Here is a 15,362-nt window from a genome sequence, read left to right as displayed (position 1 = left end):
TACCTCTTCAACAACTCTAATAAATAACTCACCCATAAATTGTGCATCCTTGTATTCGCCAAGTGTATCCACTGCTTTCAGGAAAACTGGACCATTCAAGGAAGACACCATGAAGTTGATGATTGGGTGTCGTGCTGGATCTGTCCATCCATCAGAAACAATGCTAACCCCAGATGTTGGCCATGATGCCTTAATAGGCTCGAGCATTTTTTGCACCTCTTTTTTTGCCTTCGTCAACAATGTGGTTCTCAGCTTCTCTGACCCAGGAGGCACATACCCTGCTGGAGCCCCTTGAGTTAGAGCTCGGCACATCTCAACAAATAAAGGTGAACGTGCAACATTAAATGATATGAAGTTTTGATAGAAGAAGAAGGCAATGGTGAGATCAAGCTCTGCCCGTCTCTCTTTTTGGAAAATCCTGTCCATTGGACCAAGTGATCTTCTTTTTAATGCTTGTCCCCCAGTAGAAGTAGAACTCTCAAATGGAAATTTGGTGGTGGCTTTCCTAAAAAATGGAAGGGGGTCTTCATTCTTGCCCTTGGGTGCTTTTGATTTTGAAGCCAGTGCCACATGTTCCATACCAACATGGGCCTCCTTTTCCAATTCTTTTCTCTTTTGTGAAGGAATATCTTTACAAGCTCCAATCCCCTTACCAGGTATAGCCAACAAATGTGCTCTCACACGGTGATATGTGCTTTTGAAAGAAATGTTACAAAAGCTGCATGTCCATTGCACATTGCCTCCTCCCTTTCCCTTGCTGTTTGGCCCATCCTCTCTTGCGACATATTTCCACAATGGATATTTTTCATTGTCTTTAACTCCTCTTCCCTCAAGATTACTTGCACCAGACTCTGATGATATTGGGGGAGGAAGAGCATCTCTACCCATGACATTCTTGCCCTTCCTTGCTGCCCCTGCTGTTGATTGAGCCATGTTACCTCAACCTATAAAAAAAATGAACAAACAGTCAAGCTGCTGTAAAAATTTAAAAATGCAAACAGCAAAAGAAATGAACAAGAATCAAGTTCATTTTATAGTATATAGCAGTGGCTCACTGGCTGTATAATGTATTCTATGTTGCTGTATAAAAAATTAAAGACAGTGTTCTACACTGCCAGGACAGGCCAAGGTCTGAGTGTTATAAAAGACAGTGTTCTACACTGCCAGGACAGGCCAAGGTCTGAGTATTTTTGTAGTCAAGAGCAGAACTTGTAGTGAATATAAGTCTGGTGCAGAATTGAGATTGTGTGCAGAAGTTACTTATTCGTTGAATTCACATAATTTGTAGGCTTCACACTAGGTCTTCAAAGTCTTGAATGTGCTGATCCACGGACAGGTACATCATTGAATCACATTTCTTGACAGTTCAACGCATAGGTCTCAGATATGTGCCAGGTACCCACAGTGATACTTACACTGCCTAAAAAACGCATGTGAATTACATACCCTTTGATTAGTATCAAGTCACGGCTGTAACAAAAAAATTGACTATGTGACATCATTACAGTGCCTAGCTCTGAGGACCATTACAGTGATTCACTCTAAGGATCGCACAGTGACATTGCACGTGAATATATACAAGTCATTACATCTATTACAGTGGCATCGTGGCATCAAATGTATACAGTAGCATCGCACAACAGCATCGCTCTATAGTAAAAATAAGTCTCGACTCTCAGCAATGTAGAAGTCTATTGTATAAATGAGTTCTTGTTTCTGCTGCTACAGGGCCGTGAGGCTGCTGCGTTAAGCCTCAAGGGCTGCTACAGGCAGCAAGAGCCAGCCAAACAATGGCTGCATTAAGCCTTACGATTGCAAAACGAAAACAGTGAATCGGGTTTGCAAACTAACCTGCAATGCGGTCCGCTCCTCGCTGCAACTGGTGATTCGGTGAATGAAACCTTTGCGTCTTTGCCAAATCGCTGTTTCCTTTGCAATTGCCGTCAAATGGGAGAGACAACAGCGCATTTAAACCTAGCAGCAGCCCGAAAAACGAATCCGAAACCAGGACTCGATTCCAAAATTCGTGACACGTTATTCATTTTTTGAACACGCCCAGGACACGACGTGCCACAAGAGGACACGACGAGTCCTTGCAAAATGACACGTGTCAAGACAGAATCGTGTCCGATTCGGGATTCGTCCAGGGGTTTGGACGAATCCGGTTTCATAGGGCACAAGAGATTTGCAATACATAGAAAAGGTTTCGGCATATTTTAAACAGATCAGGGGATATTAAAATAATTAATATTTTTAATGGAGTCCCTAAGTCTAAACTTAGGGAAAATAAAATATTAATGTGTATTAATATGAATCTGTGTTAGAATGGTCGAAAAGACGTGGATCAAGCCAAATCTAATCTTAGCTGTTGATTAGGGACTTAATCTCGGCCGTTGAGATGTCAATAGGAAAAGTATAAGAGGGGGCTTGAGGGTCACTTGGAGAATACACCAGAGTGATTAGTCATTCTACTATTCTCTAGAGTGGGGTTTGCTAAGAGAGATAGAATCAGTGATCGAGAGAGCAGTTAAGGGGCATTGAGTACAGAGAAACAGAGAAGGCAGAGATTGTGTCGGGAGAGCAGCGCAACAGCTAAGGAGAGTGACGCAGAGCTAACAAGGGCTCAGGCAGTGCCACACAGAGGCAACCAAGTGCTGTGCATAGCACTAGAGAGGCCAGTGTGTCTGACGTAGAAGCCCAGAAAGCTGACGCAGGGCCTCTTGGGGCTGACGCAGGCCAAGAAAGGCTGACGCAGGGCCAACGTGAGACAGAGAGGGGCTGACGCAGTCCAGATTGGGCAGATGCTGGGGTTGCAGAGCAGTTTTGTGCTGAGGAGCTACCGGAAGGATTTTCCGGGGTTTCAGCCAGGAGATTTCTCTCAAACTGTGAGGTATAGCTGCTAAGGAAATTCTTTGTTGGGTAAGCCAGTTTTGGAACCCAGATTGTACTCTAATATTGCTTAATAAGAAAACCCTCAGAAAGCTGCATCGGTTTTCCTGCATTGGGTTTTTTCGGGGACATTGGTCCAAAAATAATGGTGTCATGTGGTGTGTTTGTTCTTGTTTCTTTTAGTTGCTGATCTGTAATATGTTGAGCATGCACTGGTGTTTATTTTTAGTATTTACTTTGTAAATAACTTGTTAAAGAAAAATAACAAGTAGGTAGGAATAAATCAGAAAAAGTGCATGAAGGGTTTCTAAACTAAGTAAACTTAGAAACTTCAACAACAGAGATGTCAAAAGTTGGGTAGATCAGTTACTTACTTCTCAGTAGTTGAGTTGCAGTGCAGTAGCAATATGTAGTAATACGATGTAGCATGATGAGAGGGGGTTGCAGTGTAGATGCTGTGTTGGGAAGATGGACCAGCAGCAGCACGAATGCAGAGGGACCAGCTGTACGGATGCAACAGTGGCAGTGGCAAGGCCATGGGCAGCAGTACAAGATGCAGTAGTGCAGAGGATGTTAGGCGGGGAGGCTTGGCATCAACACAGGGACCGGTGTCGGATAATTAGAGTGATGCTCAGTGTGGAGTATTACTAGAGCACAGTCCTAGCTAAGAGAGAATGTTGATTTGGGGTAGCATTCGTAATACGATGCAGCATGATGAGAGGGGGTTGCAGTGTAGATGCTGTGTTGGGAAGATGGACCAGCAGCAGCACGAATGCAGAGGGAGCAGCTGTACGGATGCAATAGTGGCAGTGGCAGGGCCATGGGCAGCAGTACAAGATGCAGCAGTGCAGAGGATGTTAGGCGGGGAGGCTTGGCATCAACACAGGGACCGGTGCCGGATAATTAGAGTGATGCTCAGTGTGGAGTATTACTAGAGCACAGTCCTAGCTAAGAGAGAATGTTGATTTGGGGTAGCATCGAATGTGCTCTAGCCATGAAAATTGATGGAGAGGCTAAAGCACATGAGATCTCCAAGACCCATAAATGTTTCGGATAGATTGTACTCGGTTTGGGAGATATTAAAATAATTAATATTTTTAATGGAGTTCCTAAGTCTAAACTTAGGAAAAATAAAATATTAATGGGTACCATAGTTTTAAAAACCGTTCCGGTCCAACCGGTTACCGGCCTAACCGGCCGGTTGGGAGGCTCACCGGTCAGAACCGGTGAAAAAACCCGGTTTACAGCACCCTTTGCCCGGAAAATTGCCCTAACCGGTAAAAACCGGCCGGTTTAGGGCGGAACCGGCCGGTTTATTGCTAACCGGCCGGTTCCGTCCTAAACCGGCCGGTTTATGGACAGGCCGCCGGTCAAGCAAAAAGCGCAGCGGTTTTTTGGAACTGAGGGCGGTTTAGGGGTTTTGGGGGTGAGGGAAAGGGATTTTCCCTCCAAAAACACCCTCACACTTGCTATAAGACACCCCTCTCACTCTCATTTGTCTCACACAACTGATTTGGAGTGTTTGTGAGTGTTTGTGAGTTTGTTTGTGAGCTTGGAGAGTGTGGAGTTTTTGCTGAAGTAGTCATCTTGGAGTTGGAGTTGGAGCTATTTTGGAGATAGTGTGTAGCTGTCAGTGGAGTTGCCATCATCAAGAGGAGGCTAAGGGAGCTACTTTGCATTTCCAGGTAAGGATTTGCACTTGATAATTCCTCATTTGGGTCTGCTGTCCATGAATTATTTTTTTTGTGCTATAAACTTCTCACTTCAATGATCTATCATCTATGCTAAGCCTATGAACTCTCTAGCTCTATGCTATCAATTTTTGTAGCTTGCATGTGCATTTTTTTTCCTACATTTATCATTGGTTTTCCATGTTCCTTAGCTGCAATTTTTTTTTTAAATGGCAGATTTCTTTGCAAATTGTTATTATTTCAAGCAAACATGGCTCCAAAAGGAAATGACAGTGCATGGGTTCATTGTGATGTAATTGAGGGAAAAATGATATGCAAATTATGCCATAAATCTATTGGAGGTGGGGGTATTCTTAGGTTGAAACAACACTTGGCTGGGGTAAGAGGCCAAGTAAAGCCATGTGATGCACCAAAAGAACTGTTAGGTCCTATTAGGGCAGAATACATTGCCAAGCTTGAAAAATTTTATGAGGATAAGGCTAGGGAGAAGGCCATCCAAGATGAAATTGCAAGGAAGAGGGAATTAATGGAAGCCATGAATCTTATGAAAGAGAGTGGGTATGATGATTATGAGATTCAAGACTCCACTTCTATCCCTTCCACCAATGACCCCTTTCACTATGTTCATCCTTCTGTTGGAGTTGGCCAACCATCAAAAGGAGCAAAGAGACCAAACATCCAAAGTTATTTCTCATCTTCTGCCAACATTGCCTCTTCTAAATCTAATCCCACTTCCTCCCAGCCAAGTTCTCAACCCACTTTGGATCAGCATTGGAAAAAACAATGCAAAGAAACTTCTCACCAATACATTGCTAGATGGTGGTATGATTCAGATATCCCATTTAATGCTGCTCGCTCACCTTATTACCAAGCTATGTGGGACTCTGTTATAGCTGCAGGAAAGGGCTTCAAAGGCCCTAGTATGCATGACTTGAGGGGAGCTCTTTTGCAAAAAGAGATATCTTCCATTGATGAGTATTTGGCTGAGTTTAGAGAGTCATGGGTCAAAACAGGTTGTTCCATTATGTCAGATGGATGGACCGATGGAAAGAACCGCACTATCATTAATTTCCTTGTTTCTTGCCCTCAAGGAACCATGTTTTTGAAATCAGTTGATGCATCTGATAGGGTAAAGGATGCAAGCCTTCTATTTGAGCTTTTGGATAACATTATTCAGGAAGTTGGGGAGCAGCATGTTGTGCAGGTCATCACTGATAATGCCTCAAACTATGTTCTTGCTGGAAAGATGCTTGAGGCCAAATATAACACCATATTTTGGACTCCATGTGCTGCACATTGCATAGACCTCATGCTTGAGGATATAGGCAAGGTGGAGTGGGTAAAAAACACTGTAGAGCATGCCAAGTGCATTACAAAATACATTTACAACCACTCATGGGTATTGAGCCTAATGAGGAAACACACTGGAGGCAAAGAGCTTGTTAGGCCTGCAATTACGAGATTTGCAACTCACTTCCTCACGTTGCAATGTCTCAATGGTCAACATAGAAACTTGCAGAAAATGTTTTCCTCTGATGAATGGTCTGAATCTCGGTGGGCTCGTAGACCAGATGGAAAAGACACCAAAAAGAAAGTGTTAGACACTTATTTTTGGAAAAGGTCTGTAGAGCTTGTGAAAATTACCGAGCCCCTTGTTAAGGTGCTAAGGTTGGTGGATGGGGAAAGATTGGCCATGGGCTACATTTATGAAGCTATGGATCAGGGAAAGGAGCAGATACGGGCAGCTTACAATGACAGGTTAGCTAAATATGGCCGTATATGGGAGATCATTGATAACAGATGGAACAATCAACTCCATCGTCCTATACATGCAGCCGGGTATTTTTTGAACCCAAGGTATCACTATAAAAATCGGCTAGGAGATCAGCATGATGGGGAGGTCAGAGCTGGATTGATTGATTGCTTGGAGCGCATGGTCCCTAACCATGTAGACCAGTTGGATATACATAGACAGCTTACTATTTTCAATCAAGCAAGTGGTACTTTTGGCAAAAACTTGGCAAAGATGGCAAGAGATGTGGATCAACCAGGTAAGCAATTCCAATTTCCATTTTGTTTTTCATTTCAAGTTAAAATTGTTTACGTTCTTTACAATTCAAATTATAAACTAAGTTACTAATTATTGTCTTTTTCTTTGCAGCACATTGGTGGGAGTCATTTGGTGGCCAGTGTCCTCAATTGCAAAGGTTTGCAATTAGAGTCCTCAGTCAAACTTGCAGTGCTTCAGGTTGTGAGCGCAATTGGTCTGTTTTTGAGCGCATACACACGAAGAAGAGAAACCGTTTGGAACAAAAACGGTTAAATGATCTTGTTTTTGTGCAATACAACCTTCGACTGAGGAGGAACCAAATGATGAGCAAATCACCTGATCTAGATCCCATTGTGTTGGACGATATTGATCCAACATCAGAATGGGTGGAGGAGACTGAAGATCCTGTGTTTGAGGCTGATTTTGATATCGACATGGCTTTAGCGGAGGATGAGGCAGATTATGTGGCGGCATCAGAACCAGGATCAGTAGCGGCATCAAGGAAAGGCAAGGAACCAATGGAAGGCACTAGTCGTGCAGGTCGAAAAACTCGTGCTTCCATTAGGTCCACTTCTATTGTCATTGGTGGCATTGATTCTGATGTTGCAGATGAGGCAGAGGCATCCTCAGACTCTGAACCAGATGATGTCTATGTAGCTCCTGATGATGATCCTGTGTCTAGTAGTGGTGATGGACTTGATGATTGATCATGTGTACACTGTAGACTTGTAGTAGGCCAATGGCCTCATAGCTTGCAGCATTGCTTTTGGACTTTATAGGCCATTTAGAGCCTCATTTCTTATGTATTTTTCTATTTTGTCGATGATATGTATTGCACTCGGTGCCATTTTGATATATTCACCTTTGCATGGTATATAAATGAGCAAACTTTGCATATTTTGTCTCTATTGGCTTGGAATCATGGTTTTACATCTTAAAAATAGTTTTGTTTCATTAAAAATTAATTATTTAATGTATTTTTTAAAAACCGGTTCGTTTAGACCAAACCAGTCCCGGTTAGACCGGTTCCGGTCGGTAAACCGGTTCATTAGGTGGACCGGTCCGGTCACCGGTTCCGGTTTTAAAAACACTGATGGGTACTAATATAAAATTGGGTTAGAAGGTTTCAAAGGTCATGGATCAAGCCAAATCTAATCTTAGCCGTTGATTAGAGATTTAATTTTGGCCGTTGATGGACCAACGAGTAAAGTATAAGAGGAGGCTTGAGGGTTAGTTGGAGAACACACCAGAGTGATCAGTCATTCATTTTGCTAGAGAGGGGTTGCGAAGCAAAAGTGAATCAGTGATCAACAATGAGGGGCAGTGAGTACTGGACAGAGAGGCAGGGACAATACTGAGAGACCAATGCAGAAGCAGGGAGAGCGAGAGCAACAGTCAGTTTAGGCCACGCAGTGCCCAACAGACACAGTGCAAAGGCTAGAGGGACTGCATCATCCACGCAAAGGCCGTTGGAGTGACGCGAGGGTCCCAGAGGATGTGTAGTACCTTAGACTGCTGACGCAAAGGGTCCTGGGGCTGATGCAGGTCAGCAGGAGGCTGACGCAGAGGCCAGAAGGGCCAGCGCTGAGCTTTAGAGTTACCGGAGAGGGTTTCATGGAACAAGTTTTCTGAATACCTGTATTTTTCTCTGTTGGGTGAGCCGGTTAGGCACCCAATTGTACTCAAGGAATTACTGTATAATAATATACCCTCAGAATAGCTGCACCGATTTTCCCGCATTGGGTTTTTTCGGGGACATTTGTCCAAAAATAACATTGTCACTTGTGTGCTTGTTTTCTTTAAGTTGATGATCTGTAGATGTTGTGACTGTATTGTGTTTATTTCGGTATTTAAATGTTGTAAAGAACTTGTTTGGAATTTACAAGTAGAAGAAATAAACTAGCATAATACAGATTAATTTTCTAACGGGTAGACTTAGAAAATTCAATAGGTCCCAATTCAGCTAACAGCTAGAGGAGCTAGGGGAAATAGTGCCAAATTTTCGAAGTCAAGCATTGGCCAATTCCTTCTTGGGTTTTTGTGGGTTATTGGTGGAGAGGCTGGGATTAATTTCCCAGAATTTTCTGAGCACCAGAGAGGGCTCTAGCAACAGATCCATTCAGCTAACAACGTATTTTTGGGGTAGTTCAGCACAGAGCCAGGAGATAGAGCAGCCACATATTTGAGGGGGAATTCTTATTATTCATTTGGGCTTAGCTAGCTTGCCTTGAGCAAGCCCAGGTGCATTTTTTCCTGCATCTAATTGTACCTTCCTATTTATTAATAAAATGGTTCAGTAGCGTAGTTTTGGCTTTAAAATGGTGTTCTAATGCTTGAGTATTTTTCTGTGTGTTTTTGGTTATGTTTTCTTTGTTTATCATTCTATAATTCCATTAGGAATATTACATTCTCACTCCTTTCCTGCAATCACATTGACTAATTGGGAACTTTCTCTGCCCTTCTTGGCAATGTGCATTGCCTATGGGAAATCAATTTAGCAGGTTATACTTGCCTCCAACAACTCGCACAAGCCACTTACACTACCTCCAACAATTCACAATGGCAACTAGCAACTTGATCTGGACCTCTGGTAACTCGCACTAGTAAACTGGCAAACACACACTGCCAAACTCGACCTTCTTTTGTAGAAATAATTCGGCTCTGATCTCCCTTTGGAACTCAGAAACTAGAAATCTACCTTATGAAGAATAACCCTGGAAATTTCTCTCCTTAATCACTGTTGCTGAAACCAGTGTTCCATGGGGTCTCCTCCCCCCACCTAGGGGTCAATTTTCCTAGCTCCCTTGCGCTCTGGGGACTTGGAGACGAGAGGGGGACGTTTCCCCATGCTCCCAAAAAATAGGGTACACGAGGAAACTTGAAAGGGATCTTTTCCTCCATTTTGGGGTTGTTTCCTCCAATTGGGGTCGTTTCCTAGGTGAAAAAGGTCTTGAGGGGTCGTTTCCCTAGAAAAAGTTCTCAAATTTTTTTATGAAACAAAAAAATCGTAATTTTTAATATTTGTTGACCGACCGTGAAGGGTTTACATTATGTTCATTTCACATTTCATTTTATGTTTGCTCCTTCGTTGAACTGAACCTTGTTGCCATCACCAAGCAACCTTTTGTCTGCTCCTTCATTGAATGGAACGCTGTCGCTCATAGTTGGAAGTGGAACATCAATATGGTTTAAAGTTTAAAACTTTAAACATTTATAATTTTATAATTTATTTTCATTGTGCATTGTTAGTAAGTTAGTAGACTAGTAGTTACACTATACAGCGACAAAATTACATGTATGATGTATGATTATAATTGATATGATAATGATATCAATGATCATGCTTTTCATTTTAAATTTGTTTCAGTTATATGATTCATCGATTTATATTTTATATTTATAAGTTTTTAAGACCCCGACTCCCCCCACGTTTCCTAAAACTTGGTGGGGAGCTTTTTCATAGGCCGCTCCTGCGTATCGCCGCTCCCTCGCCTCCACGTCCCCGAAACTTGGTGGAATATTGGCTGAAACCATTTGGTGTCTTCTAAAAATCATCCACTCGAATGATCTTCAATGCTGCCCATCTATTCCCTTTATCATCCTCATTCACAAATGAATGACCATGATTAGAATTTCACTTGATCCAATCGATGACTAAGATCATCTTAAAAACTTTCCACAAGCTTCTAGAGGTAAATCGATCTTATCCCAGCTAATCTCAATTAATTATTGACTTTCCCTAAATTAGACTTAGTAAATAATTAAAAATCACTAATTGACATAATTAAAGATATTTCCCTTAGGAATATTACATGGGCTTGCAGATAATTAATTCCTCTACATTTTTAGTCTCAATGATCCCTCTGAAGACCAGAACGCACTTGTATGAGCTGCAAAATCTAACAGAAAGCTGATTTCTAGTGGGCTAAAATCCTTGAGGCCGATTTTCCAAAGGTGTTGATTTCTAGGTTCCAACAACTGTAATTTTTCTGTGTATTCTCTGTGCGTCTAGGCCCTAATTTTCTTGTTACAGTGTGACTGATTTACCCTATTTTATTTCTGCTCCAAATTTAATTTCTAAAAGTTAAAATACCAGTTATTTTATTTTCTAGCAGTTTTCAGATTTTAGCGAGTAAATAATTTTTGGGTATAAAATAATTCTATAAATAAATCAGATCCGGTATTAGAGATTTAACTATTAATGATTAGCTATTAGCTGGGGTTAGAGGAATTTAACAGGTTGTATGCAACCTTGCTATATACAGGAGAAACTTTGCATATTTGTGTATAATGGTCTGGATTTGGATGGATGCACATGAATTATATGTTCTTTTCAAAATTTGAATATCTTATGTATTTTTTGGTTGACTAATCTTTTGGTCTGGTTTTGATAACATTGCTGAGGATGTTGTGACCATTTTTCATCAAGCAAATAATACAAAATCTATTGTTTTCATTGCCATAATTCATCTCATGAGATACATTTATTTTGTTTCTTTTTTCATGTGATTTTGTATCCCCTTGCCAGATCTTATGACTCAAGACAAATATCCTATTTCAGTATCAATATTTGATGTACCATTTGACATCTTATACATCTTATATATCAATTTTTTTTTTCATATTTATTTAGCAATGTGTTTGTTTGATGTTGTTGTTGCAATGCGTTTGATGTTGATGTTGATTTTTATGTTTCACAATAATTTCCGATATTTTCTCCAATATTGCCTATATTTTAAATTTTAGACACCCGGCAATAAATTGCCGATAACGATAAATGTAGCATTGGTGATTTGTTATGTGGTTGAGATGTTTTAAGCAAATCATACATTGAGCATTCATTTTGGACTATATTGAACACTGAATCTCTTGTTGGATAACTTGAAAATTTAAGCTAAAGATTGCTTCCACTGTTCAATGATTTAGCTTAGTTGATAAGGACGGGCAAAGCCATCAAGGTGTCAGTGGGTGACTTGCCTTAGATTTGCCTCTAACATCTCCCTTTGGAATTAGGACTTTTCCTCTCAGGAGAGAGTTTGATTGATAACATTTTCTTCCTCTCAAATACCATTGGCAGAATGATGGATTCAACAAAAGATCCGTCAAGACCCAATCTACATAAAGGAGTGGACTCTATTCCATGTTCATGTCGAAAACTTTACTTTGGAGAGAGAGGCAGATCGATTCATGTAAGGTTGAAAAAACATTGTGTAGACCTGAGACATGATAGAATCAAAATATAAGTGCTAGCAGAGCATGTGCATAACACTATTCACCAAGTATGCCTAGTGAATGCCAAAATCATCTTAAGGGAAATTTTGCCAAGAGAAAGATTAGAGAAACTTTGGAGATAGAGCTGCATCCAAATAATATTAAATAATTAACCTGGATGATGGTGCAAAACTAAGTGAAGTGTGGAGGCCTTCAGTTCACATTCTGCAAAATTCTCAAAGCAATATTAGCACTTGGCATTAATAGTATTTCTTTTGATTAGGAGGTTAATGTCCATAAACAAGTTGACTTCTTCTTATGAAAGAAAATACTTATTAACATGAGGGTGTTGAGGTAAATAATACTAGAGAACAAATTTCTGGATAAATTACAATAGGAGAACTTGGCATTTAAGGAGCGCACCACCACGTAGACACCACCCTCACTCTCAGTTGGATTTAGAGGAATGTGCTTAGGGGGGAAACATTTTGTGAATTGCTTTGATGTTGGTACACATTATCAAACACAGGAATTTGAGGATGCCCATGATCACCAGGGGCACATCATACAAACTCCGAATTGCCATTGGCATTTGTAAACCCTTGCCTGTTTTCAGGATGATCCACAACAAATTCTTGCTGCCATACATGATCCACCTGAATCCATACCAGTAAGGATTCCTCTCGCATATTACGGTGTTGGGTCTCCTCCTGCTCCCAAATTCTTCTCCCCTTTATCACTATTTTCCCATCAAACATAGATGCTAAACCATTGAAAATCCTTGTCCTAAAGCCACCATGGCCATACATTCCTCCAACCCTACTGTACAACCTTCCTAGGCACCTGTATGACAACCTGCACCTTCATCTGTACGACTGTTTGTACCTCTACGACTCTCGTCGCTGTTTGCTGCCATCACTCAAGTGATCAGGATATCCATTTCTTGTTACCATTTTTTTGCTGAATCTACATTAGTACATCACTAATCAAATTTATATGTGTAATATAGATTGGTACGTGGGTTGGTTCATGTCTCTTGTCCTCCAAAACCCTCTAACGCCATTTCTCCTTCCATTCTCATTCCCATTCCTTTTCCTGTTTTCATTTTTCTGGTAATATAAGTTTCATATTATTGTTCGATTCATTTGAAAGTTGTTTTTTAGCATGTGGGTGTTGTATGCATATATGTATAATATTATGTATGATTGTATCCGTGTTTTGGTAAATCATTTTTAATGTGATATATCACATGCATTTTTATTGAATCCAAGGTTGTCTGAGTTTGACTGCAACAAAAGAAAGATATCATATGCTTCCTCTCATTTCCAGAATGACTAGGACATTTTGTTAAAAGTTTGTAATTCAAAAGCATCCCAAAAGAAGTTTTTCGCGAGCTTCATTGGAGTTTAGAGGGAATTCTTTTGTTCTGGAAATGTTTTTGGGGAATAAGAAACGTGGAAGTTTCTGATAACATTATTTTCCATATATTATATTTATGCGTTATGTGCATCATTGTGTGATCCTTCTGTTTGATATATGACTACTCCATGATTTGGAAAATTAATTTAGGATTCTCAAGTTCTAAAACTTCATTATCGAATATCTCCATTTTGTGGCAGTATATATTCATCTCTTCAATTACTTCTTTCTGTTGTTTTTCTCTTGGAATGATGCTTTTATTAATAAGAAATAAAGTTGACTAGTTTAGTAGGAAAGGATTACGAGCTTATAAATGTACTGCATAAATGTTGACTGTTATAATTTTGTGTAATCTCTTTCATATTTTTCCTTTTTTTTTTATACTCGTGTTTCCCAGTTTTCTGACATTTTGAAGTACTTGTTTCCAAAACACATTGCCAACTTGGAAACTTTTGCCGCAGACATGTTTCATGCAACAGAAATGTAGAGGAAATGTCATCCAATGAAATCAAGGCTGTCAATGATACAGAATGTGTTCTGCTTGGAAAATTAAAGTTAAACATGATGTGTATACTATCTTGCTTGAGATGCCTCCTCTGAGAATATAGAAATTTAATTATTCTCTGTGAGTATTTTTCTTCTGCAGAAACAATTTCTGGGGCCTAGAAGCCTCCCAAAACAATCAGAGAAGTTCACAAATTTATAGACAGTGGAGACAGGCACTTAGAGTCTATTACAAATTTCTTACTACTTACTTTTGATATCTGAGATGGATACAAGAACAATCAATTTATGTTTTAAAAATATGTTAAATATCTATGCTTCGACATGAACTCATTTATGAATAGTAATTACCCAAGTACCTTCATGGTATTACTGGCAATCGGAGTTCTTTCTCCTTGAACAATTTATGAGCATTCCACTTCTTTTGATCAAATTGTATTTCAGCATGGTCTTATGATTTAATCCTTTGCATTTTTATTATCTTGATAGAGATTGAGAGGGTTGATCTCCTTAATTTGTAGGGTTGAAAAGGTTGGAAGAGTAGAAGTTCAAGGCAAATCTGGTCATTTGAAACGACGACAAATTTTGATTGCTGACAGTTGCAGTAGCAAGTTGGAATTTGTTTTATGGGATGAGCAAATTCTTCTGTCAAATCTTTTCAGGTAATTTTTAATGTTATATTTTCATGAACTAGAGTGGTATCATGAAGGAGCTCAACAAATGCTAATATAAGTAATAGAGAGGTTGATGCCACAAAAGTACGAGTGCCATTTCATGTGTTTTTGTTTAGCACAATGTTGTGTAGAAGTTTCCTATCTCTATATCTTTCCTGTTAAGATTTGGTGTGCTTTCAAAATTCTCTTTATTTGAAATTTCAATGGTGACACTGGACAGTCAAGGTAGTTGGATTGCATTGGATAAGCCTTTCATTGCACGAGATTCTGACTGTGGTATTGAGACAACTGCGGGTATTTGTCTGGAATATGGTAGTGCCACACGTCTCTACTGTGTACCATATGTCTACCGTGAGGAACAGGTTAATCATTAATTTATGTTTTATCTTTCCTGTGCTGGCTTAACTGCGGAATTTTTATACTGAAACTAGGATTTTGACCAGGTTATTGTAGGGCCTTCACAAACTTGCAGCCAGTTAACAAGGCCTTTGAATATGTCCAATTGTTCCACTTTGGAATGTGGATCTCAAGCAGTTAGAGTCTCTCAAGTACTGCTGCCCTGTGATTCTGAAGGCTCTCTTGATTTCAGCAATTTTCCATTCCGTGTAAGTATTTTGTAGGCTGACATGGGTTATCTGAGTTATTCTATTCTGTCTTGTGTCATGGCCGGTGACGAACCAAGCTTTCAGTTTATAAATCAGCCAATCTTGATTTCTAAATTTACAATTTTGAAAAGTACAAGCTGAAGTCAACTCTAATGGCATCATTAAGAGGGCATTTTTCTCACATTTGCTGTAACATGTTGTTGTTGTATTTGATTCTTATTTAGCATCTTTTATCCTATTGTCATTGTAATTTGAGCATGTATAATTATAATCTCATAGTTCACCCTGATGGGGTGATAATTAGTTTTTAGGCAGTTGT

General features: G+C 39.9%; 1 protein-coding gene across 1 annotated transcript in view; it reads left to right on the top strand.

Moving 5' to 3' along the window:
• The window catches only part of LOC149247035 (uncharacterized), a 238,722-nt gene that overhangs the window by 125,371 nt on the left and 97,989 nt on the right, over nucleotides 1–15,362 (top strand). Inside the window, exons 6-8 of the mRNA XM_089443164.1 lie at nucleotides 14,286–14,426; nucleotides 14,659–14,800; nucleotides 14,882–15,043. Coding sequence (XP_089299290.1) covers nucleotides 14,286–14,426; nucleotides 14,659–14,800; nucleotides 14,882–15,043 — 445 coding nt within the window. The remainder of the gene's footprint in view (nucleotides 1–14,285; nucleotides 14,427–14,658; nucleotides 14,801–14,881; nucleotides 15,044–15,362) is intronic.

Source organism: Pinus tabuliformis, chromosome 7 (assembly GCF_031772625.1).
Source record: "Pinus tabuliformis cultivar Carrire ecotype Pingquan chromosome 7, CPIR1, whole genome shotgun sequence".
Lineage (NCBI taxonomy): Eukaryota > Viridiplantae > Streptophyta > Pinopsida > Pinales > Pinaceae > Pinus > Pinus tabuliformis.
This window is presented reverse-complemented; position numbering and strand designations above follow the sequence as displayed.